The 27,505-nt window shown below is 41.5% G+C and overlaps 1 protein-coding gene across 2 annotated transcripts in view; it reads right to left on the reverse strand.

Annotated features, from left to right (window-relative positions):
- col14a1b (collagen, type XIV, alpha 1b) overlaps positions 1-27,505 on the reverse strand; it is a 159,924-nt gene that overhangs the window by 51,603 nt on the left and 80,816 nt on the right. For both annotated transcript variants that reach the window (XM_086279670.1, XM_086279669.1), the window contains 6 exons: positions 27,265-27,309; positions 25,919-26,064; positions 18,123-18,252; positions 10,313-10,435; positions 9,183-9,332; positions 1,503-1,619 (listed from right to left, as the gene is read on the reverse strand). In XM_086279670.1, the coding sequence (XP_086135796.1) occupies positions 1,503-1,619; positions 9,183-9,332; positions 10,313-10,435; positions 18,123-18,252; positions 25,919-26,064; positions 27,265-27,309 (711 nt within the window). The remainder of the gene's footprint in view (positions 1-1,502; positions 1,620-9,182; positions 9,333-10,312; positions 10,436-18,122; positions 18,253-25,918; positions 26,065-27,264; positions 27,310-27,505) is intronic.

Raw genomic sequence — 27,505 nt, forward strand, 5'->3', positions numbered from 1 at the left:
ATGCAGTATTTTGTAAATGCTAAATCGATGCACTGTCACGTTTAACTCCTCGCCTTAATCCAAAGCCAGCAGCATGATGGGAGAAGAGTTCAGATTCGCACGTTTGCACTGATATCGCATTTGCAAACATCTCCAAACATATAGCAGCAAAATGTTTGTGAATTCACACTGAAAATTTAGCGTATTGTGTATTTAAAATATGTGCAAGCAGGTTTTTCTTGATTCAGTGACTCCCACTGTAAAGCCAAGCGTTTGTGTTTGTGCCAAGCTTTGCAGGCACACAAAGATAATCGAATATTGATCTGGTACACAAGCTTATTGGCAAGATTTTTCCAGATTACTGGACATGTTTTGTTTTAACAGTGTTTATAGGAGCTTTATATAAATATGGAGGAGAACGGTGAGATCTTCATCTGAGTCATTTTCATGTCTAAACGGGACAGACTGAGGAATCACGAGCAGGGTGGGAGAAGGTAGCGAACCTTTGAATTTAGCTCCAACAGCAGCAACCATTTCTTCTCATGGCTCATAAAGCTCGCACAACAATGAGGAGAACTCCTATATAAGGGTTCCGGGTCATCGGCACTTGTGGGACGGTTTGATTGAAAAAGCACACTCGAGGTCTGCTGCATCGTCTCAGCTGGGTTAATGTTGGGACCTTTTGTATTCTTTTTTAATCATTATGGTTTCGATTTATTTGTTTCAGGTCACGGGCTGATTCCCTGACATTCTCCTCTGAAATTTCTTGACACATTTTTGAAATTTATTGCTCTCCAAGTCATTGGAAGGCATCCGTGCCCCAAGGTGCCAAATGAGCCCCGATTCGGGACGCTCCCTCCACGGTGCTTCACAGTTTCAAAGAGCAGGCCTTCTTCCTCCAACAGAGCACAGAGTTCGTTTTTTCTTCTTCCAGGTGTGCGCCGTGAGACTGTGTGCTTATTAAGGACAAAGAAATCCAAACTGCTCTGTGTTGTATCCATACGTGTGACCTGGATGTTTGGGGTTCACATGTTCACACAGCTGTATCTTAAATATCTGCAAACAAAGCTGTAAATACTTCTCAATAACATAATCTTAAAACATTAATAAAATACATGCACAATGTCTTTCCCTAATTCAGAACGAGAGATCAGAAATGTGTTTCCTTGGTGTGCCTACGAAGCTTGGCACAAACACTGGAACCGTCCAACGTGCTGACAGATCTTCCACCACCTACAAACGAGTCTTTTTTTAGCAGCTTGAGATTGTGCACGTAGTCAAGCAGAGATACTGGGATGAAAGGAATCCCACTTGCAAATATAATAACTACAAACCTTCATGATGAGAACAGGTTCATAAGTTTAAAATGTTAATACTGAGAAATATTTACTTACATGATGCAACAAACGCCTCAGGCTGACCTTCATTTGCTTACATACACAGTACAGATGGGAGTACGAGCAAAACATCACACAGAAGGAATAAAACCACCTTTAAAATCACGCTGCCATCACTGCACTCACCAACCGCCGACTCCAGGGCCACTCTGTAGGCGCTGGCATGTCGGTGAGGCTGCCACTGGGCACACAGCCCGTTCATCCTCACCTGATAGGTACTCAGGTTAGTCACGCCCAGGTACACTGCAGGGAAACAGAAAAGGTGTTTTTACTTGCAGAGCAGATATTTACGGGCCCAGACGTTATTTCCAAATTCCATTCTTGAATCTGTCACTCGGAGCACCGTGTTTGAGTTTTACAAAAAGAACTAAATGCTCAACGACTGCTTTGGTTCAGTGAATGAAGAGCTGCAGCTCAGGAATGTGGGGTTTCTGCAGTAAACATATTTCTCTACCAACTTTAAACATCTCTTATTAATACTGGAACAATGACATCACAGCACCGTGAGCCTCTTCATGGCATGCACCAAGAACATTTCACCAATCAGACAAGCAGCAGCCTCCTCACACCAGGAGCCCCCGACTAGCTGTGGAGGTTTCAGTACATATCTAACATTTGCTCTCGTTATTTAGAAACTTAATTATTTAGAAAGTTATTTAGATTTAAATTGAACCGAACAAGATAAGATATTTCCAAAAACTAAAGCTAAAATCTGTCTCAGATCTCTTAGTCTTAGAACAGATGTGATGTGGGTCAGTGACAGCTGTATTATTGGACATTTTAATGTAATTTGATGTCTCTGCTATTCTCCTACAGTCAGCTGTGGCGGAGGCTACGAGTTTTGATGTCATGAGTCTGGACACGAACAAAAGCAGCATTGAGACATAAAACTAAACCTTTCTGGAAGCCTAAAAATGTGCATTATAAACTTGTAAGCATTCCTCTCTATACTGCCATAAGAGCAAAGCTATATATATGTTTAACAGCACTCAGCTCACATCTGAGGAACCACACGGCATCCTGTTTCCACACGGCAGATGCAAAAGTCTCTGGCCAGTTGGTTTCAAGGACACCAAAGTGCACTTTCTTGAAGTTATTTACAGACACACAGAAATGTAGCTGCACTGTCTTTGCTTCAGAAGTCTGGCTTATGCACACACGCACAAACAAACCCACACACACTCTGTTTATGCAAATGGTATGTATGCGCTTTTATGGTGCGACGTTTGAAAGCAGCTCTTGTTCCCAGCTGAAGAACATTAGCATGCGTGTCTCTGTGAGCTGGTAATGGCCTGTACAGCTCAGTATCATTCCCTCTGACAAAACAGAACATTTCCAGTTGAGCCAAATATCTAATCTGCATTATTGTGAACTTCATACAAATGCATAATGTATCCCTGCATAATATTCCTGCAAACCTCTCAGCAAGTGATTTAATGAGGAGACGCAAAGGGATTCTTAAGTCAGCATCTCTACATATATGTCGACACAGTAAAGGCAGCGGGAGGCAAAACACTCCAGCTGTTTGAATTTGCTACTACTGATAATCTGCCAATATTCGACAGGAATTACTGGTAAATTTCACACAGAGGAAAATGTTGAGAATCATCAGCAGTAACTTTGATTCAGTGGTCCCACTTCACCACGACAATCCAGCGCAGCGTTTCCGTTTCTGCTGATGCGGCACATTCAGACTCCATCTCGCCCACGCTCGTTAACAAAAACCCATGATGCTTATTCATTTGGGCAGTTACTCACTCACTCCCACCCCCAAAAGAGCAATGCACCGTTTACAAGCAGAGTGACCTCAGACTGTCGTGCTGGGCAGAGACGCTCACACTCCCTGCGAGTTAAAGGAGCTCAGATGGATGTAAAGCAGCTGCTTCTTTGTCTTGTAAAAACTACAATGAGGCTCTTCAGGAAACTTATATTCTGCACATACATGCTGCTCACAGATATGTTCAAGCAAACCGAGCACTGGAGACATATCCTAACAAAGGATGCAGGATCACCTGTAAAGAGTTAGATATAAAGAGCTACGTTAGCCTGCCCAACGTGCTCCCACTGCAATGGAAAAAGTATCTAATGCGCAACATTCATGAGACATGGAAACATTAACGATTAGGTCATCAGCTTTATTTTACTAATTAGTATCTTTTAAGATGCAAAATATGTCAGTTTCTCAGGCTCTGTTTCGCAGAGAGAGCCCGTCTCCAAACAGCTGCACTTTTCTAAATGCCACACAATCTGTATGTGCAGGAAGCTTCGGTCATAATGTTTCTGGTTGTTCCCTTAATATCGAGTCGCTCAGATTGTTACCAGTAGATTGATATTTGATGTAAATTCATTAAAGTAAGATTCGATTTCACTGTGAAAAGGCTTGAACAGCTGATTAGAGCACAAAAACAATTTGTGTGACAAGAATAACTATGAGATGGTGGACGGGTGGGTGGGTGGATGTGCCATGAGTTCCCCAGTTTCACCCATTGTGGCCAACTTCTACATGGAAACAGTGGAACCCCACTGAGTCATTGGTTCAGGTATGTGGGTGAAAATCAAATCTCAGGACGACCAAAATTCAGGGATCACATTAACTCAGTGGACCGACACATCAAATTCATCAGGGAGGATATGAAAAGTGGCAGGTTGGCCTTCTTAGACTGAGATTTCCATCAGTAGTGGGGGACATTTAAAAGCTGATGCGTACCCTAAACCTACATCCACTGGAGCACAAACTGGGCACCATCAGGACGCTACAATACAGATCGAACACCATCCCCACAGACACAGCGGCCAGGGAAGCAGGAGAGCAAGACGTTGCTGAGTAAATGTGGTTATCCCAGCTGGACATTTGTCAAACCTGTGAAGGCACCTAAAGAAAGCTCCAGCCGATCCAGGAGGGAAGGACAACCTCAGTGATCCCTCATGTGTCCGGAGTATGGCCACTCTGTGGCTTTCAACACGCTTTGATTGTTTCATGCTTTACTTCTAAATCACTGCTTTACTTTTGAAATTCTTGAACTTAAAACTTAAATTTTGAGTATTTCACAACAAGTAACCTTTCGCTGCATCCTTGCAATAAGCATTAAAGGCCATATACGACATTTTTTCTGGGGTATTTCTTTCATAAACCTTTAGGTATACGAGTGTAAGCAGATAACCTGGAGTGTCATTCTTCTTTTTGCCACAACGACCATGATACTCGTCCTCTGCGTGACATTGACACATCAGCCCACTAAGCTCTGCTGGTCCATTGGCTTCATTAACATGCTGGTGAGCAATATGACAGATGCTCCATTCACCTCCTGGGATCCCACTGGCCTCATCATCTTGCTCTCTTTTCGACTCAACCCATCTCTCCATCTTTGTCAGAGTTCATCCCCTTCTTCTTTCCTCGTTTTCCTTCCAAACTTGTCCTTCAAGTCAACCAAGAAGTGCTTAATTGTCATGCAGGCAGCGGAAACTGTGGCTCCAATGCAAAGTGACACGCTCCATTTAAAGCTGCGTGTTCGGGCATTTAGCTGACACTTGTATCGAGAGCTCTCGCGCAGAGAGCAATGAGAGCGGATGAAAGGGTAGAGGTTCGGAGTCCTGCTCAAGGACACTTCAAAAGGACACATAGTTTTCACTGGATGCTTTGGCTGTCATGGAGATCAAACCAGAGACCTTTCAAAAAGGGCTATTTCACCGATAGGCCAGTCTGCACTGAAGTGATTAATTATCATGCAGGAGAGGAAAATCCAGGCTCCTACTCTAATGATTGTACTTGAGAAGCAAGTGATTGATTGAACCAGGCCACACACTCACAGAGCCCCAGGAAGTGTCCACATCACAAGTGAGATAACTTAAATCCATACAGTTCATTCCAGCACTGGGATGTAATTAGGTGGAGTCGACATTAAAGGTGTCAGATGGATATCAAGATATTGAGCCTGCAGGAGTCTGACTGCTCTCTGATTAGATTAGATGATATTGTTTATTCACTTGTACTCAAAGAGGTAGAATGGGCCGAGAAAACCAATAACAAGGTGTATAAATGATCCTGGGTAGAAAATGCCAACAGAACAATTAAGAACAAGCAGAGCAAAGATGTACTGGTCTATTGGGAAATCATCACGGTGCAGGAAAGGTATACTTTGTAGTTTATAGTTGCTTTTATCTTTATTTTCTTAAATAGATTTTGAACTCATATTTGATTAAAATAAATATATATATACAAAATTGAGCAAAAGGTTGGACTTTCAAATGACTTTTTTCAAAAAGTGCCACAGGTAATATGAAAGTGGTTTGTTATTTGTGTCAAGTTCATTTACTTCAAAGCTAAAACAAACCAGTTACTCTTGTGTTTCTTTAGTAGTTGTTTAAGTTAAAAATAATAATGATCGTCTGACACATCCAGTCAGTGCCGATCATAGCTTTTGCAATATTTGGTTCTTTTCAATTCAGTAATATTTATACAGTCGCCTCAAGGGGCTATTTATTGTATGGTAGACCCTAGAATAATACATACAATCACATGACCCCCTGTGAGCAAGCACTTTGGCCACAGTGGGAAGGAAAAACTCCCTTTTAACCTCCGGCAGAACCAGGCTCAGGGAGGGGCGGGGCCACGTGCTGAGTTTTTCAGCTCAATTATAAAATTAAATAACCGGCTCATGAAATCCCCTTAAACATCAATACTGACAAATATGGCATTTACATGTGCATTTATTTATACAATAATTAGGTTCTCCTTATAATACCACCTGTTAAACTGGGACTAGTCACCACAGTGGTGGAATACACTCTACATCAGGTACGCCTTGCTACCATTAACCAGGGCGGGAAACATTTCTCAGGGATTTCGGTCCAAGCTGACATCATAGGATTGTTGCGGCACATCCATGATGAGGATCTTCCATTACACTACATCCCAAAAGTGCTCTGTTGAATTGAAATCTGGTGACTGTAGAGGCCATTTGAGTGCAGTGAAGATGGTAGACTGTGGTCATAGAGGTGTAGTGTTTAAACGATTCCCCACACCCTTAGACCACCATGAGGAACAACCTGCACAAGGCAGGCGGATCCATGCTTTCATGTTTGTGTCAGATTCTGATTGTACTATTTGAATGTTGTAATAGAAATGTGCGTGTGGCACGCAGTGTTGTTTGCTGCTGCCCACCTGCTTCAAGGTTCAATGTGTTGTGTATTTGGAGATGCTCTTCTGCATATGTTGCAACACTGGTTTAAGTTACTGTCGCCTTCATTTCAGCTCAAGCACTCACTCCTCTGACCTCTGAAAACCCCGGAGATGGTTACGGGAAGGACAGTTCCAGCCAATCAGCAGCCTCTGAAATACTCAGACCAACTCATGAGGCACCAACTAGAACGAAATGTTCAGAGTCACTTAAATGTCATTCCTTCCTCATTCTGACGCTCAGTTTGAACAGCAGGTCATCTCTCCATCACGTCATCCCTAACTGCACCATCAATGTGATTGGCTGCGTGGACGTTTGCATTAACAAGCAGCTGAGTGGCGTGTTAATGTTCATGGCTTTTATGGTCGCAATTACACTACCAGCTGCCAAAATGCACGTGCTGCAGTGCATGCACTTCTCAGCACATTCACAAGTCATTTAAAATGAAGATTGCAGATAAAATAATAATAATAAAGCAAGTCGCACATGAATATCCCTCCTTCTGCAGCTCCACAGAGAATATCACACTTTATAAAGGTAAAGCAGAATTAGGTAAGAGGAAGATGCAGTGCTCTTCCTCATTAAAGCATATAGGATATAACATTCAAACAGTTAACATGTCTTTGAAAGGACTGATGAAATCAGTGCATTACAACCAGTGTTGGTCAAGTTACTTGAAAAAAGTAATCAGTAACTAATTACTGATTAATTCCCCAAAAAAGTAATCCCATTACTTTACTGATTATTTATTTCCAAAAGTAATTAATTACTTAGTTACTTAGTTACTTAGTTATTTTTTAAAAGCACGATTTACAACCTGAGTAGCTGATAAAGTGATAGATCTTTCAGCCCAATTCTACTTTTTCTGCATAATCATCATACAAAATGTAATCAAATGGAAAAGTCTCTTTTTAAAACTTGTTTTATCAGTTTTAATCTTTTAACTTTATGCATCAAGCAAAACATTTAATTATCTGCAACATTCTCTGACTGGAAGAAATTAGTTTAACATTTAAACCTATTTTCTGCACATTCCAGCTCATAAAATAAAATATTTTTGTGTTTACACTCAGTCTTTCAAATAGATGCAAGTAAAACACAGCAGAAAATAAATAAAGTCACAGACTCAGCGGTCCTGTTGCTCTATTTTCACCTGTAAAGCAGGAGTGGGGTAGGCGGAGGTTTACCCTGGTGCAGGTGTGCCGCGGTCAGTGGAAGAATCCGCGAGTTTCTCTGTGAGTTTCCCATTACGTCGTAGCTACTCGGTGCTTGTTGGAAGTTTAGGGTTTTTTTCGCTGTAAAAAGAAGTTTTCTTCCCACGCACAGCGGACACTAATGTTTTTGTCACTTTTTATGGAATCAAACTCAAAATAAGGTCAGTACTTCCACGCTTTAAACGCTGCACGCTCATACTCTCTCCTGCACTCGATATATGATCCATTGTTGATCTGCACACAGCTGTTGTCACCAACGTCGCACTCGCTTACGTCACTGTCATGAGACATTCTCGCAAAAAAATCATGGTTTTAGTAACGCAGTAACGCAGCGTTCCTACGGGAAAGTAACGGTAATCTAAATACCGTTTTTGCAATAGTAATCCCTTACTTTACTCGTTACTTGAAAAAAGTAATCGGATTACAGTAACACGTTACTGCCCATCTCTGATTACAACTAACAAAAAACCAAATTTGCACTCAAAACAGGTGCAGGTATAAATATTTCAATGAAAACACAAACCCCGTCTGTTAATACGAGGCTCCTCTTACTTTACATCTAAAGAGTAAAACACTATAAATCCATAACAGAGTAAAAAGAGACGGATTTTGGATGCTACGAGGCAACAGCTGAAGAATCCTTCATCCTACTCTTTTAATCATGGTTATAGTTACAGTGAAGACAAACATAATAAAATTTTAAAGACAATATCCTGTAATTAGATTGCGACTGCTGCTAAGAGCATCGCACGGGTATCTAGGAATCAACCTCTGAAGTGTCTGACTGCCTGTTGTAGTTGAAATGAAATAAACTAAGAGGCTGCAGCTGTTCTTAATTAAAGCTGGTGGAGTTTAGGAAGGTCAGCAAAAAATGAATCTTTAAAAAGGTTGAAAGCAACATTCAAGACGAAATACAACAAGCAGAGATTTGTTTGGGGCAATGAAATAAAGCTGCAGGTAAAAACATTATATATACAATCTGCAGGTGTAGTTTTATTAGATGGAGATGAAATCAGATTTGAAGTAAATAAAAAGTGTTGCTTTGTTTTTCAGAACAATTGTTTTTTTGCAAAATATCGTGATATTAAAAATGGAGACATACTCCATTACAAAAAGAGATTACACTGTAAACTGTTGGAAGGATCCATGAACAGTTTCCAGTGACTGAAATATTGGTTTGAAAAATTAAATTAGAAAAGTTGTACGACTGCTGAAGAGCATCGGTTTAAACCGAGGAAACACTTAATGAGCTTAACTGGAGGCCACAAAGCTCTCTAATGTTATTTGCTGCTTTGAACAGGGCCCGAGTTATGTTTTTACAGTAATAACTTCCAGAGACGCTCTTAAACAGCACATTTGTATCTAATTCAGTGTGACCGGGACTATAGAATTAAAGGAATGAATGATGAACTTACAGGTCTTGGCCCTTCCTGTCAGGGCTTCGCTGGATCCGGTCGAGTAGGAGGCGATGACCTTGACGCTGTACTCGGTACCGCTCAGCAGGTTAACGATCAGCATGGTGTTCACATCCTCCCCCACAAAGGTTTCCAGGGCTTGTCCAGGGGCTGCAGGGTGCGGTGGGATAATGGAGGAGACACGTCAAGGATGAGTAGACGGTCAGTGAAGCAGAAGGAGAACAAAGGAGCACCTTCAGAGGTCATCATTAGCTTCAGCTGCAGCATAAAATATCAGTTTTCCTCTCACATTCCTCTATACTGTTAAAACTGACAGCTGTGAGAAGTGCAGCAGGTCCGGGATATTTTCATTTGTTCCTAACATAATCCTATTTTGACAAAACCCAACAAAAAAGAGATGAGAACCAGGTAACAGCTGAATAAAGCTCAGGTATTTTACTCCACCTGAGATCAGTCCCGCAGACTGCTGAGTTTAAATCTCAGCTTTACAACAGAAAAATATGCTAACAGCCTTCTATAAAAAACGTTTGGGTCTCTTCTCTGAATGCAAAGACTGTGCGTGAGGGTGAAACTTTAAATTGTTCCGAGCCTTACACTGGGTTAGTGGTGCGGCTCAGATGCTAGCAGCTGCAGTTAGCTGTCTGCCTTCACTTTCACTCATCTGTCACTGAACTCGGTTTCTCGACCACGTTGTGGTTTTGGAGCTATTTAAAGGATTTTACTGCAAACATATTCGGTACACTGTGTGGGTAATTGTACTAAAAACCAGTCCGAGTCCTCCAGCGTTGGTGAGGAAGTAAGACCAACATCCTTTTTTGATCCTTCCTCTGAGGTAAAGTTTGGCATTTTAAGTGTCAGTGACAGTTTCAAATGTGCACTTCAGCACTGGATTACATTTTTATCCCTGGTGGTTTGTTACAGTAAGAAACTCCTTCAGCATGCCTGCCCCCATCCATCAGCATTTCTGTCTTTTAGTTTTTATCCACATATTTATGAAATTGACAAAATTATAGAATTATGGTTTGCAAACATTTCTTAAAACTGTCTGGACTCGATGGGACTTAAACTGTAATATTTGAAATGAGGTAAAAGAGAGATTAGGGAGAAATAATTGGTATTGTTTAAATTACCAGTTAGAGGCTGGTAGATGACCCTGTAGCCCATTGTGGGCGACGGTGGAACATCCCAGCTGATCTTGAAGCGATTGTACCATTCCTCTGAGACACGCAGGTTCCTGGGAGCTAAGAGAGGAACTGAGAAGCAGAGAGGGACGAGAAAAGACAGATTATATGTATGCAAAGTGTTAACAAATATTAACCCTTTAAAGCCGGTCAGAGCAGCACGCTCCGTTTTGCGTAACTATTTTTAAATCCCGGTAGCTCTGCAACCACGTGAGCTAGCGCAATAATTTTTTTTGCATATGAAACCGGAGGAGTTGTACTTGCATCTTATGCCATCAGCTTGTCCTCGGTCACGGTTTCCTTCCACATAAAGCTTTGCAAAAATTACATAAAAATCACTTGCAGCAACAAAAACATAATATTACAGAAACAGCTTTGCCGATCCGATCAGCTGTTTGTAACACTTCCTACATCCATCAGCGCGAACTATCGCATGTCTGCCATGACCTGCCCGAAACCGGAAGTGACGTCATTTTGCGGAAATGTAGTTTTTTACCATCAGCGCCTCATGAGCCTATACTGGTGTTTTTAAAAGTTATATTTGACTTTGTGACTTCCTGTGTCGTTTCTGGGATGCTTAGGACTCATACTGCACTGCTGGAAATAGTTTATTTTGATGCACATGCTGCTTTTTTTTGCAAATTTGCATGATAATATTTATTTTCGTTTTTCCTGCAGTGTACAAAAATTGGTGTATTTCAAAAATAAAACTATGAAGACACTTAAAATAAATTTCCTGTGGTGGGAAACTAGTTTGTGCAACTTTTTTGTATTTACAGTTTTGAGGGATAAGCCTCTTAAATTTCTCTAACTAGAAATATATGTTAAAAAAACAAAAACGATTTTAAATTTTTTTGTAGTTTATTGTACTTTTTTGCAATTTATGTAATTACTATGCACTTAATGCATGCATATTATTAAAATATAATGGTCGTATTGATGTATATCAACTTGAAATGCTCCCAAAAATGGCTCCACAGCATGTGAAAATATAATATAAGCTCTGGCGGACTTGGTTCTATGGTAGGTCTTAAAGGGTTAAGGAACAAATATCGATATAAGCAAATATTTGGGCATTTTATGTGTGAGTGTCTGGAGTCAAAACAGGGAAAAAACTATAAAAGCAGAGTGAGAGAGAAAGATGGTGAAGCAGAAAAATCATTAACAAAGAGAACAGAGAAAAAACATGAAAGGGAAAGAAGAGAAGTCGGCTGTATACCAACAAACTGAAGCCACAGTTTAAATCGAAATAAGGTAAATCCAGCAGAAGCAAAAGTACTGAATATATTCCTCAGTACAGAATGATTAGAATGAGCTTTAATAATGAGACAGGAAGTACAGAGAGGAACTGCAAGGGCAGACGCCGAGTTGGCAAAAGGAAGATAATGACGAGTCAAAAAAGGCCTAAAAGTTTGATAACGCCTAATAAAATTTCAACTGTCGGCACAGCAGAGAAGTAAAGTCTCCCCACTGTTACAGAGTGTACAGTCGAATTAACCTGCCAGAGTGATATTAAAACCAGAGGACTTATCACTGGCTCGACAGCTGGGACACGTCCTTTGAAATGGCCGAATGGAATAATACGAATCTTAAAATAAAGTGCTTTCTTTGAGGAACGTGTGCTTTTCGAGCCGTCTGTACATTCACATACATTTATGACCTCCGTGCAGCCTCCTCTGCTCTCCCACAGCCGTGATAGATTCCAGATCGCCGTGGTTAATGGGAAGCTGTGAGACTTTTCAGGTGGAAATCCCAGAGTGAATCTGCTGGCTGTTGAGTTGCACATTTGAAATGCTAAAAACCTCCCATCACTCTCCCTGAGCTGCAGCCGTCTCACCATTACTGCAACTGAACCCTCCAAATTATGCCGGCTCTTCTGCCTCATTTTCCCTCTTCACCTTCCCGGCCGTTCACCATTAAAACGCTAATCATGCTCTCTGCAAGAAAGCCGTACTCCCCCCACACCGCCGGTATCTGCTGCACCCTCATATGTTCAAATCCCTCTGTTATACCCGCCTCTTCGGTCGTATTATCTATTTTCACTGTGCCCTTCCTGGTCCTGAGAAAATTACCATCATCCTCTGAACTCCGTCTGCATTTCCTCCCACTATGTCTTCGCCCTTCAGGCCTGAGGGTAATGAGAATCTGGAGATTTAATGAAACTTTCAGAGTAAAAAAATGCTTTTTTGGGTGCTGAGGAGCTAAGGTACTAATTCTGCATGCAGACGTCGTACTGGTTCCTCCATTGTACTCTGTGCATCTATCATCTAACAGTTGTTGAGATGACATCAAGTCCCCAAGCTGCTGCCCACTTTTTTAGTTCCTGTGGGAAATTAAAGCATTTTTACACAGCAGAGCATTAAGTCTTCCAAGACAACAGCCAACAATTTAATTGAGCAGCAAAATGTTATTCTTGAGTCTCGGTTAGAAAACGAGGAAAATGATCTAATTACAAACCCAATTCTGAAAAAACTGTGGAAAAGTCAGCAAAAGCAGAATGCAATCGTGTATAAATCTCATAAATCTATATTTGATTCACCCTCCAACACAGAACTCAGAGATCAACAATATTTTTAAATATTAGATCAGTTTTAATCGGATGACAGCAGAAAATCTCAAAAACAGCTGAGAGACGGAGAGAGTAAAGAAACTGTTTTTGGAATCTGAAGGAATCTCTGTCTGCAGGAAACAGCAAAAATCAGTCTACGTGACTTTGGGGCTCCTTTACAAACTGGCATGATTCTGTCATGGAAACCACGGCATCACTGCAGGTTAAAGCTCGGTCACATGAAGAAGCTGTATGGAAACATGACCCAGAAACACCACCTCCTTCTTTTTGGACTGGGACAAAGTGGAAAGCTCTTTATTTCTGTTCTGAAGTTTGCATGTTTGATGGCAAAGGAACGCATGGATGTCTATGGAAGTGGCAGCTTGAACATCTGGAAAAGCACCATCAGTGCTGAAAGGCGTGCTCGGGTTTCAGAGCAACATCCAGGGGAGACTTTGCATTTCTCAGCAAGCCAATGCCCAACTGAAACATTTGGAGCATCAAACAAAAACTTTTATGAACACAACTCTAAAATGTTGAAGAACTAGAATTTTCTATCAGCCAACAACGGGACAACATTCCTCTCCAGTCCAGAAACGTCTCTCCTCGGTTCCCAGACGTTTCCAGGCTGTCACACGGGGATAAACCTGACTCTGTCCCATTTTTCAAAGTAAATCGAAATATTAAAGCACTAAAAACATCTATTTTTGCTTGAGTGTTGTTATTTTTTCAAATTTAAATGCATGTTTACTTGAACTACCCAGATGTTTACAGATGGCTCCTAACAGCGTCACGAGCCACTGACTTAATCTTTTTGAGGAGAGACAAACTCTGTGATGCAGACTGTGGGCTGCAGCGTTCTGGAGAAACCACTCGTCCACGGTGCTACAGGAGTAACTGTCTGCTTCTTTTTCTCCAACAGCCACACGAGCCAACAGGAAGGGTAACAAGCACCGAGGGACCAGCACTGGTTCAAAATGAAGCACCTTTTGAAGGTGTCATCTTTAAAAGCGTGGTTCTATCTGACTGGTCATCAACTGTTGACTAAATGATGTTACAGAAAAAGAGAATCATGCTGGAATTACCAACTTTACTCGTCACCTGACAAACACACTGTTGTCTGGCTGTGTTTGAAATCAGCTAAGTTGCTGTGGGAGGCTCAGTCAGTGCAGGCATCCTGCACCAGCGTTGATGTTTAACAGGCTGCGAATGCTTAGACCGCCGCATCGCCGCCACAGTAAACACGTCCGCTTCTCTGTGATGTCAGCAGCTTCTGACAAAACAACACTGTGTGATGTTCTGTTAATGAGAAGACCTGAAACCACCTCGTTTGAAAAGATAAGCAGGACTCTTCTAGTCTGAAGGTATTTTTCCAAATAAAATGAACTGCAGACTGTGATTCTGCTGCTTTACAATCTTTGCTTTTTAGTGCTTCTTACAGATTCGAAGCTGCTTCAAAATCCAAATCGCACAAATTACAACACCCTGCTGTCTCTTAAATTCATTCCTCATTCATTCCTCGTCACAACATATTCCACACCGAGGCTATGAAAGTCAATTATCTTCTAATTCTCGGTCTTAAATCTCTTTGCCATCAAGTTGGTAGTGACTTTTCTATCACATTATATTTGTTTCCCCGCCGCCCTCTCTGTATTACCCCCCACGTCTCTCTCTGATTGGCCCATCCTTCAGTGGATCAAACGCAGCTTAATCTGCCTCTTCTGCCACATTATCTATCTTCAGTTTGGGGCTAAAAACCCAATCATCCTCTCTGCATTCCCTGTCATGCCTCCCTCGGCGTTCGCCCCATCCCTCATAGGTTCAAATCCCAAGATTACACGGGCGCCGTTTGTCACATCATCTATCTCCACCTTAAAAAACGCAATCATCCCCCCTCCTCTCTCTCTGCAATCCCCGTCATTCTTCCCCAGGTGATCGTCTCATCCCTCACTACCTAACAGGAGCCATTCATCATCAGCGGGTGTCGCAGGCTCGTCGCTTAAAAAGCGGAGAACGTCGTTAGCGTCTGCTAATGTGTGTAACGCGTCGCACGGGGGAGACATGATGGGACGGAGCGGAAAGATGAACGACTTAAATTTAGAGTTTCCTCCACGCTAAAAGTGGAGTGTTTGTTCTGTAATGCACTTGGCGGCAGAGAAAATCATTAGCCTCTGCTGCACTCGCAGCGGCGCTCTGTCATATTTAACAAAAGAGGAAAAGATGCTTCCCGCATATTTCTGTCTTCAGCTCCACAGTAAAGCAAATGGATGCTGAGCACTGAGCGGCCGCCGTCTCTTTTCCTTCCTGGGAAACTGTCTCAGGTGTAATGAGCTGCAGAGATCTCCGGGGTTGGGTTAGGGAGAAAGTACGTCTTCCTATTTTTCATCTAAATACTTGTTAATGAAGGCAAAGTTGCAACGAAAAGCAAAACTGGAAGCGCACACCTAATTTCTAATAACGGTTCGGCTCCAGTATTTTGAATCTAGCACTGACAGAGACTTTTCTATCTTGTTACATATTTCATCAAATCAATCAACGTTTTATCTTGTGCAGTGATTTAAACTTTACAATATAATTGGACCCTCTCTTTGCCCGTGTTGGCAGGAAGAAAAACGCCCCCTCAATCATTCAGCTTCCGGCAACATTTTCTTGAGCGTCCTGAACAAGATGAATGGCGAACACTTTGCTGCTCGGCTTAAATTGTTGTGTTTGTTTCACAGTAATGAGACTTTAAGAAAGCGACAGCCGCTGTGGGCAGAAATGCATCTCTCATCCTCAACTCACCCACAACAGATTCTCCCTCTCAGGAGGCACAAACACCCGAGACACCAGCACCTCGTTATGGGTCCCATTAGCAAACTTTTCCCAATCAGTGAAGTCGTTTCCACGTTTGATCCTGAAAATGCTCACTTTTTTGCACCCTTGTGGTTGTGAACATGACATTGACATTTCCACTATCTTTTAATTGCAAACCACAGCGCTGCTTTGTTCTGGCCTGTCTCCTGGTCCTCGCTGACCCTCAACACCTCCAGGATTGGAGGATTTTCTATCTCCCAGAATCTTTTTGGCCTTTCAGATCCAAACTTTGCTTCATGTACTTGGTTTGAATTATGCTGAACTGATTGTTTGTTAAAAGAGACGTATGATTATGATTTTATGAATACATATGGCTTTCTTCAATGAGTTATCTGTTGGCATAATTAAATCATTATATACTGAAACTTAGTGTAATATTAGAACATGCTGAGATGGACAGCAGATGTACAGGACAACACATTTTCTGTCCTTCTTTGTTTTCTGTGTGATTTATACCACTGAGCCGTTTATTTTTTAAAGCCTGGCCATTGTTGAAGTGTGCAACAGCTTTGCTGGCCCGCAGTGAAAAGCCTTCTGTGTTATTAAACTGGAGAGTCGGGACCGAGCTAAATGGAGACTGGAGCACGAGGTCAACATTCACCACACTGGAGATCCAGGAGCCACCAGGAGCAGCAACAGCACGACTTGAAGGAAGCAACATAATCCTGAGAGCTGTTCATACATCACCAAAGACGGCATCGTACCCCAACTACTGACTATTCTTCAAATGATGTATCTTTATCCAAACCATGATACATGTAAACATAACCAACCAAAAGAAAGAGAAACTAAAAATGAAACCAGGTCCTAAAACAACAACAACAAAACGTGATGGCACAGTGAGGACAGACGGTCTTCTGCAGAGCTCATCTTTTTAATCTGTGGTGGCAAAGAAACTTTAAAGTCAGGATGACACAGGCTAGTCGAACACGTGCTTTGTTGCCTTTACTCTGGATTCACTTTAGCTTCACATATTTAATCATTTAATATTCGAAGCATATCCTGCCACTGTCATACTCACAACATAACATCCACAGATTTTGAGGGCATTTCTCTGTTAGTTTTCGCTTGAGATGTTTCCACTTTTCAAAGAGGACAAAAAGGAATAATAACGATAAATAAACAGAGGGTGAAAGAGGAATCCTGAAAACTGCCACTGAATGTAGAAATCAACCTCTATCAGATCAACAGGGAAGAGATCATCGTGGAAAACAAGCACCTTCACCTTTCTTCATCCCGTTCTTGCCTTTGTTCACTTTCATCCTTCTTCCTGTCTGCTCTGTCATGACAAGATTTTCCCGGCACAAATCCAATAATACTTTAGTCTGTCTACAGCAGCAGGACTGTGCCGGAGATCAGAGCGCAAAGATGCCAGAGAGTGTCGGAGGGTCACAAGTGTGGCACTCTGATCCACAGCAGCTTCTCAGCTCTACTTTCAAACCCCAGCCGGGGTTATTTGTCCAGCTATAACAAACTACTCCTACAGTCAGCTGGGAGGACAACATGAAGTTTCTCCTCCATGTGTTTCTTCTTTTTCTACACTATGCCAGTATTTTTAGACACAAGAAGCTGAACAAATGTGAGTACAACTGGCTTAGAAGATCAGATATGATACAAATAACTTGCTGAATGAATAAATAAGCATAAAAAAGAAAGAATAAAATGGTAAATGGACTGGTTCTAATAATAACAACAATAATAATGATGATACAGCTCTTTTTGACTGAACACTCAAAGAGCTAAATGATATTAAGAGGTTCCACAATGTTCTGTCCCTTCGAGGTTACATATTTGTTTTCCAGTGTGGTTATTCTTCACGTCTGACCACTTGCTGCTGTCCTTCAAAAGTCTGTGTCTCAAACTGACAGTCAAATCACAACAGCAGTCACCACACGGTGCTTCATATTGTACAGCAAAGACCCCACAACAGTGCAGAGAAAACCCCAACAATCAAACAATTCCCTATGAGCAAGCACTTGGTGACAGTGGGAAGGAATAAACCTGATCAGAGCCAGGCTGAGGGGAGGAGCATGTGCTGGGATTTGTTCTCCAGACTCAAACGTTAGAGCAGGACTTCCTGTAAACCAAACCATCCATCCTGTAAACAGCGTAGAGATGCAGAGATGCATCAAAAAAAGTCTTTCTTCTTGTATCGCTGTTTCCTGGTCTAATTTGTATGCTTGTGTTAGACAGCAGATAAGTTGGTGTCAAGTGGAACTCCAGCTCTGCTCTGAGGTCCTGATCACAGGTTAATGATAAAACACGATACTGCAGACGACTTAAAAAGAGCAGAGAGTGAAGAAAAGAAAGTGAAAGAAACAAAAGTCAAGCGAACTCAGCATCAATATGACTCACGCGTCCGTCCCGTCGCGGCGGCTGCCGGTCCGTCTCCCTCGGGGTAAACAGGAGTGATGGAGACTTTGTACTCTGTGCCTGACAGCAGAGGCTGCAGAACCAGGCTGTTCTGACCAGTGGGCACTGTTCTCTGTAAGCACAGAAAGACCAGTCAGGACAGTTTTGAAAGACAAGCAAAGCCGTTAATGTTTGACTTTAACATTTAGACATTTCCCCATCCTCAGTCTCTCTGCACTGATGTGACATTTCACCTCCCAAAGTTCAGCTGCCAGTCAAACAGAGAAACTGCACTCTGACGTTTTCTTGTTTCTAATCTCGATAGTTTCCACAGCTCATCGTCCAGTTTTGCTTTGTAAAATTATACGTGTGGACTTTTGTAGCTGCTTCTTAATCATGTTGCACCACATACGCTCACTGCAGGATCACTTCATGTAGATCAGATGTAACAGCAGGATAACGTGGCTGCCGAGGTTTCTCGATTTAACAGGACCTCGAGTTTGCTTTAAAAAAAAATGGGAAAATGATGTTTCTGCAAACCCAAAAAACTTGTGCATGTCTTCAGTGATTTGATTATAATTTGTGTCCACATGCAGAGATACGTTTGCGTCTAAATGATTGTTTCTTTGATCATTCTCATTACCCTCCCTCTTCCTTCACAGCATGATCGAGGTGACAGACTGCGACTGAGAACGTCTTCAAGCATTCTGCATTCTTCCCTCTGTTTGTTGATGTTTTTGGTAGCATTTCTGTATCTGCATTCAGTCTTTAAACGCACTCTGAAAACTTTTGAATGAATTATGATAAAACGCTGCAGGGACGTCGAGGAGCCGCGTTAACAATTCATCACAGCTTCGTCCACTGAGGTCATCAAGGTCAACCTGAAGATTTATTGGTCGAAAACTGACATAACATGTTGTGTTTATTGTCAACATTTAGGAAGTACCATATAGATTTAAATGATCATGTCACATTTGACCTCTGACCTCTCCTTCAAAGTCTGATCTGAAGGTCAAATGATAATGTTGCAGGTTTTGTGACAGGAACAAGTTTCCATGTGAGACTTTTTAACTGTAATTGACTAATTTCATTATAACTTTACTGTGTTTACATTAGCAGGTCATATGTGTTTAAAATTAAATCAAATTCATTTGTTTTTTTTAATTAAAATCAAACCAGTTTTTGTTTCTTTTTCGCTTGATCTTCAGTCCAACAGCTCACCGCTGGGTTTGTTGGTCTCTCTGACTCCCGTCTCCCTTTTTTGTGCTTTGTGTATTTTTTATTGTTAATATTTTATTATCATTTTTTATTTTCCATTCTTTGAACTCCTGTCTCATGTGTTGGCTTCCTCTGAGCCATGGATTTAGAGGCTAACAAGGGCGGATTTAAAAATGAGTTAACAAAGAGAATTAAGATTTCTAAAGCACGAGCTAGCAAAAAAATAGCATTAGCCTTTTTAATAGAGGTGAAGGAGGGAGAGTGGCTGCAGTGGACTGCGAGGTTTCAAAGTGCTGCAGAGGTTAATTGTGTCCAGGTGTCCTCCTCACCTGTGGGCGAGCTGAGTCTTTTATCAAAACTGATGATCTCACACTGAAGACAATCTAATCTCCTTCTTTACCCCGTGGACATCTTTCCTCACTCTTCATCTCTGCTTCTCTCGATTTCTCTGCTGTTGTTTGTCTCACCACATCTGCTGTTCATAAATTATACTTATATGGTGACTTATATTATTTATTTTTGTTTTTGTTCTTTGAATCCGAAAACTAGTGGAGCTCTCTTTGTTTTTATTCTCCAAAACCTCTGGCTCATTTCCCCTCCGCTCATCTTAAAGTATCACCTTCTCTTCCACACTCTTCCCCCTTCTGTTATTAAACTCTATGATACACATATATATATTTTATGTATGATGACAGTAATTTCCAACAAAATCCAATTGGAGCAAACTGAAAAGGATGGCGTCGTCTGGTTGTGGCAACATAATAAAAGAAAATCTTGACAAATTCAAGTGGCTCCTCACATTCTATTGGTTAGAAAGAAGCCAAATCTTCTCTCAGTAAACTGAACATATTATATCAGCCGAGCCTTATGATACAGTTAAGAAACACTCGTCTGTTATTTGATCTGCATAAAGCATGCTGTGAATGCTCTAAGTGGCTCTGTGAAGGGAAATGTTTGTATTTTACATATGATTGAACACAGAGCTCATCTCGCTCCAGGTAACCAGAGCTATTGTTGTATTGTGCGTAGGAGAAATCTTTAAAGGTTGAGCTCTCTCTGCTGTCTGTCTGCTGGGCCAGTTTGCATTCTGAGCATGTAGAGTCTGGCCCGACTCCATTCGCAAAACTTCCACTTTCTAAAAAAACAGAAAGAAATTCTTATACGTGTCAGTCAGAGCAGCACTGTGGGCCTTAACAAATCAATTTCAGCCCAGCCTGATGAAAAAGGCAGCAAGTCCCTAAACTGTCACAGTGTCACACAGTTGGAATAAACCACCTCCAGCTGCACTCCCTTTTTTACTCCAACCTCTTTGTAAATGCAAACGCGGTCTCATAAAGTATTTATGTGATCCAGAAACACAATCTTGTTTTGACAGAGGCTCCACGCAGGTCTGGAATATTAAGTTTGATCCACCTTCGCTGGAACAACGAGGCTTAAAGGTAAACTGCAGGGTAGACAGTCAAACACACAGCTGACAGAGTCAGAGTGCGATGACACAAGAAGAGCTGTACAGACAAAACGCCAAAGCAGAAACAAGACTTCAGACCAGAACAACTGGAACCAACAAAAAAAATCAGAAAGACTACTACGAAGAATATTTTGGTCAATATTGAGATTACAGAACAATTATTGACCTAAAACCGAAATATAAATACATAAATACTAGGGCTGCAACAATACACAAAATTCACGGTTCGGTTCGATACGTTGGTGTCACAGTTCGATATTTTTTCGATACAAAAAAATGTTCATGCATTTTTAATTTGTCATTTATTAAAATTATAAATATATATTTTAACTCAAAAGTACAGTTTTTAAATGTAATGTTGCTGAAACAACAAAGTAATAAAAATTAATTCATCTATCTGATGGAGGAATCACTCATCTTTGGAAAAGAGAGTTTATTACAGAGAAATGGCTCTTTCAAAATAAAAGCTCTACTATACGCTTCTTCTGGGCTATATTCTCAGCAGCGTATTAAACATATCAGGTCCCCATAAGGAGAATCCTGTGCTAACGGCTGTCTAAATGACTCGGGTAAAGTTTGTAGCATGTGTTTTTGTCTGCTTCCACTTGTCTTTGCACGAGGATGATGTCGGAGTAAACGTGCAGTCATATTCGTTGTGTTCCCACTAGTGCTGTCAGCGTTAATCTCGTTAAAACGACATTAACGCCATAACGCGGCAAATCTCCGTTAACGAGTTACCGTGGATCGCCCCGTGCGTGGGGCTGGACGGCGTCAACACCTTAACAAGCTAACTACGCTAACGCAGTAGTTCCCACCAATTGAGCATTGTGGCACATCCGACATACTGTTTTACTTTAGTCCATGACGCGCTTACCTTCAGGGTCATACGTCACATGAAAATCAAAATAGGTCCAAAGGCCAGATCTGAATGAGGGTGGGGGAGGTTCAATTTCGGGTAGCGTTGAAGCAGTTGCCATGTTGCAACGAGCGCTCAACACAGACAGCATCGTCAGAAGAAAAGTTGATAAAATAAATAAAAAATTTTGTATTGCTCGATACATATGCGTACCGAACCGAAAGCACTGTATCGAACGTGTTGCACCCCTAATAAATACATAAACACACCACAGCAAGTCAGTGTGACAAAACTAATGAATAATGTTGAACTGTCAGTAATCTTGTTTAAATCATTTTTATGATAAATCCAAATAGTCGCCCTAGATCCAAGTGGGGACGCATCCCTTATGTTGCCAACCAAGCGGGAACCTCCAGGGGCTGAAAACTGAAGCTGAGAAAAAAAAACTATCCATACCTGCAGTTCCTTTAGTGGCCACTTGGGGAAAAATGCTCATAAACTCTGGTGTTAACATGCCTAGCTTTGCAGTAGTGGTCGACATCACTGACGATGTTAAAGAAGAAACACCTTTAATCTTAGATGAGGACTTTGAGCTCAGGTCAAGTCATAAGAAGCCTTCAGTTTATTGACAGCTGGTAGCTGCTGGACGCACAAATCCTGGAGGATTTGTGACTTTGGAGAAAAAAAAAAAAAAAAAAAAAAGAAAAATTATATATATATATATATATATATATATATATATATATATATATATATATATATATATATATATATATATATATATATATATATATATATACATATATATATATAAATATAAAAAAGACACTTACTGTTAAATATCAGAAACAGACCTAACATTAACGAAAAACAAATAGATAGAGAACTGGAAGTGGATCAGACACACTAAATGAGCAGTTAGGGGACAGACATTTCTGCTGAATGATGCCAAAGATCACAGTTTGGATTTCTCCCTCATGAAACCACACTTATGGTGCTTAAACCTAAATGGCTTCCATTAGCTAAAACCGGCAATTGAGACATGGCTCAAAGATCAGAAATTAAAGCTTTAGTGCAAAACACTGTATTTATTGATTATTTTCTAATAGCTGTGAGTGTCACACACAGACAGTTACAGTTTTTTAAGAAAAAGATCCCTTAAACTTTTTAATCCCCAGTTTTTAACCTCCTGGAACAAGAATCTGCTCCCGAGCAGCGAGAGCCAGAACCCTGCACACGGTGGAATTGCTCTTGATGCCCGGCAGCTTTGGTTTATTGGACGCTGAATGAAGCGGCACAGGGACATAATGGAGCTTCAATGAGTTGAGCATCACAGCTGCCTGTGGACAGATGGCTTCAGAGTTGAGTCACGCCATGGCTACGGTGTAGACACCATCATCTGGTACGGCAGTGACACAGCCATCTGAATGAACCGAACCATTAACTTCTAGATTCATAAGCTTGTAGAGACCTAAGCACTGAGAAATGTTTCATTTATTCGTGCATTAATTTTCTAGTACAAGTCTAGCAAGAAAGAACCAGACCAGGTTAGAGGTTGTAACCCAAAAAGTCCGGATTGGAAATGTTCCCGTCAGACTGCACAGGTGCACCACAAACACAATCATACCTGCTAATTACAGCTAAGTAACAGACTAATAACACGCTAGCATTTCACTCCCTGATGTCTGTATCTGACAGCAGGCCACACAGTGTTTGTCAGATGAAAAAAGCTTCATAAGGCACCAACAGACTCAGTGGCTTCAGTCAGAGGAGGCGAGCTCTGATTGCCTACAGTTCCCCGTGTCAGGAAATTGGGCATTTTGATGTGGGAGGCACTGGGGACAGACTGACTTGTGGAGTCCGTCTGAAGGACAGCTGGCTTCTTAATACCTCTGTGCTGGCTTCATGCTTCTGCCCAGGAGGTCAAAATTTGACGATAACAATGGAAATGCAGATATTTCTATCAGCCAGAGAAGAACAGGACAAAAACTAAGACATAACCACTCGATAATTAAATAATATAAATAATTCAAAAGTTGCAAAAAGGCCAAGGAAGTCTGATTTCTGGCTTTTCTTTGCTGCGTGTTCCTGTGATGCAGAGCGTTCTGTAATCGTGTTACAAAACCACTAATGTCCACAATTTAATTACATATAATATGATTTGTTGCTGCTGCAGATCTAACATGCTGACTACACGTTAGCTCTTTAGGACAAGATTCCACCAGTGAAGATGAAGTGGGATGAGCCACATATCAATAACACGTGAATGAGACGCGCTCCTTCGGTGGCGCGTTGCCCTGCTTTGGCAGCCGAGAACCACAGAGTGAAACTTTGAACAAAGCAGGTGTTTTTTTCTCCCCCCACAGCAGATAGACATCTAAATAGTAGCTATTGAGCGCAGCACTTGGTGATTCATAACCTGACCGGATTGCCAAACAGAGGCCACAGCTGTTCGTGCTTTGATAAGAGATCTCATTTAACAAGCCGCCGGTGCGAGCAGCTGGTGGCTCTTTATTGTCAGGATGAAAAGGCTGAAGCGGGACCTGTGTCCAGAGTGGGCCTCTGGTGCGGTGGCAGCACAACCAGCACACAACAACACACACCAGTGAAGTCAAAAGTCACAGGAAGATGAGACGGTTCTGGAGATATTTGACACGCGTTAACCTGGCAAAGGGAACACCCGACCACTTAGGATTACAAAGAACCTTGGAAGCCATGCTCTACATTTATTAACACCAAAGAGACAATTATTACAGAATAAATGTGATTTGCACAAATGTGAAAGAAAACAATGAGAGCATGAAAAAGAAAAAAGTCTTTGTGATGCATGTAAAGGTGTGTGTGTGTGTGTGAGCAGAGTTTAAAGACAGGAAATCTGGGAGTTTGTCTTTAATTAGGATTCAAAGCAGCTTTTATCATGAAAACTAATCACACTGTAAACATGACATGTCTGCCTTCTAACGGGGACTTTTAGTCAAAACTCTCCTCATCACCGAGAACCAGACAGACGTCTTAGTTGAGCAGGAACCGTGAAGTTTGACCCTGATTACCGAGGACAACTATCTTTTAAAGCACACCCCCTCCCCTGGAATATTCCACATTCAGGTTTCCCACATGCACGTGTTGTTGGTAAAATCACAGTGTCGAGAGGTTTTTTTGCACCATCCAGCTCCTGCGTCCTTCCTGTGTGGCAGGAGTGCAGAAAGCATCAATGCCCTTTTCCCCCTTTGATTAAATTGCCATTTAAGTGGAACTGGACAAAAACCAAGCTGGGATTTTGAGCCTGTGCTCAGTGTTGGTCCAACATCCTGACGGGTTGCATGAGTCACTTTGTAGGCATGAAAGCAAGTTCTGGCAATAAAAGTCACAGTTTCCGGGGTTAAGGTGGAGACCCGGAGCCAGAACCTGTGAGCGAACTTTCATATTTCGTTATTAAAAATAATATTTGGCTCCCTTTGGACATTTTCGGCACGCGGGGCCACGATTGTACCCCATTATTGATGTATTGTCACGCACGCCTGTGGCATATTTTTGCACGAGTGTTGTTTTCTATAAAAGCCTTCTCTCTCTGCTCATTACTGCAGAAGCTGCCAGGCTCTCTCTACCTCACTGAAAAAAAGAAAAACTCTTTGAAGGCCTGCCACTGTTTTCATCATCATTATCCTCTTCCTGCTCTCGTCTCTGCCCCTTAACTAGACTCTGAAGGCCTGCCATCAACTTCAGTAGCACTGACTTTCTCTCCAAGGAGGACTTCTAATCTGAGGGCCTGCCATTGTCTTCATCAATAATCTCCCACCCTCCTCCTGTTGAAGACTGATGCTCTTTTGTCTGTTCCATTGTATGAATTTGTAGGAGTTTGACTTTCAGAGCATAAAATTTGAAGAGTATTCAAAGAAATCACACAAACGTGACTTAGTAAAGTTTACGGCTGGAAATGTTCTGCAAATTAAACTTCTGCAAATTGGTGATGTGGTCGTGATGGCTGCCACAAGGGATTTCCATTTATTTTAAATGAGAGGGGAAGGCTCTATCAGCATGGAAAACACATCACTGTCAGTTCCCTGTTGTTTTTAGGTGGTGTTTGTGTGCTGGGGCTGATTGTTTGTTGACTTTATTAATGTGCGGCTCCTATAGGCTAAGATAGTGTTGCTGAGTGTTGATGCTGGGAATGAAAAGCAGGCATTGCTGAAGACCGTTCAAATGAGCATCAGACCTGGAGGTAATTATTATGAAATGAAGTGTCTCTCTCTGTCTTACCGTCTCTGCTGCTCGGTCTCCCCTCGCACTGATGTAGCTCAGTCGATAATGTCGAGCATTTCTGGGGTCGACGGGCTGCCAGGACACCCGCATGCTGAACGTAGTTTCTTCATCGATCTTCATGCTTCTCACCCCGTACCGAGGAGCTGAAGGGTTGGACAGAGAAACTCTGGCTGCAGATCAGTGACTCAAAGATTAACTCAGTGAAGCATGAAGCTGTCACAGCCTATCACAGAAAGCGATGGTATCAAAATGTCATCATTCTGGCATTTAATTTGCTCATATCACATCAGTGTCTTCGGAATATCGAAACGTTCCTTCGGAGAACATATCGGAACAACGCACCCTCCCTCTGATAATATAGAAACAGGTTTACAGACGCTATCAGTGAAACAGGAGGAGCAAACTTCTTATCTGATTTACCGTTTCAGAATTTTGATCTTATAACATCAGCATTTATAGCGTCACTTACACGCTCGAATTTTTGGAAACTTTTTTCCCAGTGCTGCCATTTCAACACAAAACCACAAAGAGTGTTCTCACATGAGTCCTAATATTATGATCTTTATCTTTTTTCTTTATTTCTCTGATTTCTAAAAGACAATAACTGCTCTCCATCCTGTCGAGATTTCTTGCTTCCCGAAATCCAAACTGAGACGACTTCGGCTGGTTTGCATTTACGTGTCTCTGTCCTGTGCCAGGCTAGAAAGAACCAGACATTTACTTCATATCTGCAGCTTTACTCTGGCAATCTGACTAAATAATCGATACTGAGTAACTGCACTGGATCCAAACTGCACCCACAGGTAACAGTGTGGTTTTTCTTATTTAGTCTGGAAAATTTCAAATTCATGGAAAATATGTGTTTCACATTTAAAAGCTAATTGGTTACTACAGTAAAAAAAAAAAAACATTGATCTTCAGGCACACGTACTGCGTGGAGAAATGAAAACTGCCAGAGTTTCTGGAAATTCTGAGTCATTATTCGACAGATCCTGGAAGATTTCTGTTGCCTAAAGAATTCCCATGAGCACTCGTTAGTCTGCAGTTCCACATGCACTTACAGGGCTGCTGATTGATGAAGATCCCTCGTTTCATGCAAGTTAGAGCTGATAAAAACACACCAACAGTTCAAAGGCATCTATTACCCATGTTCTTCATCAGCACAGGACCACAAACGCTGCCTCAGTGCGTTTCGTTACATTAAACCTCAGCAACACGTTGGTGGAAAAGAAGCCAAGTGAGAAATGAAAGTCTTAGGATGACAGAGTTGATGAAGGATGAAGTAAAACACAGACGATGGAGAGAAGAGAAAAAAGATCCAAATTCATCCCGGGATTAATTACCTGCTACGGTGGTGGTTGTCGTGGCAATGGTGGTTGTTTTTTCAGCTGAAAATCAAATGCAGAAACATGTCACTGATGCGACTGATCCATTAATTCAGAAAGTTTAAAGGATCCTTTGATGTCTGATTCCTCTGAGCGGTTTACAGAATAAAATCAGAGAATAATAACAGAAAGACGACAAACAGTCTCATTAATAAACACAACAAACATGAAAGTGTGAAGAAATCTGAGGTTTTGTAAC

Source organism: Aulonocara sp. 'chitande type north' Nkhata Bay, linkage group LG22, assembly GCF_057382095.1.
Source record: "Aulonocara sp. 'chitande type north' Nkhata Bay isolate Kocher_YH1m ecotype deep benthic linkage group LG22, A_spYH_male_GT1.1, whole genome shotgun sequence".
NCBI lineage: Eukaryota > Metazoa > Chordata > Actinopteri > Cichliformes > Cichlidae > Aulonocara > Aulonocara sp. 'chitande type north' Nkhata Bay.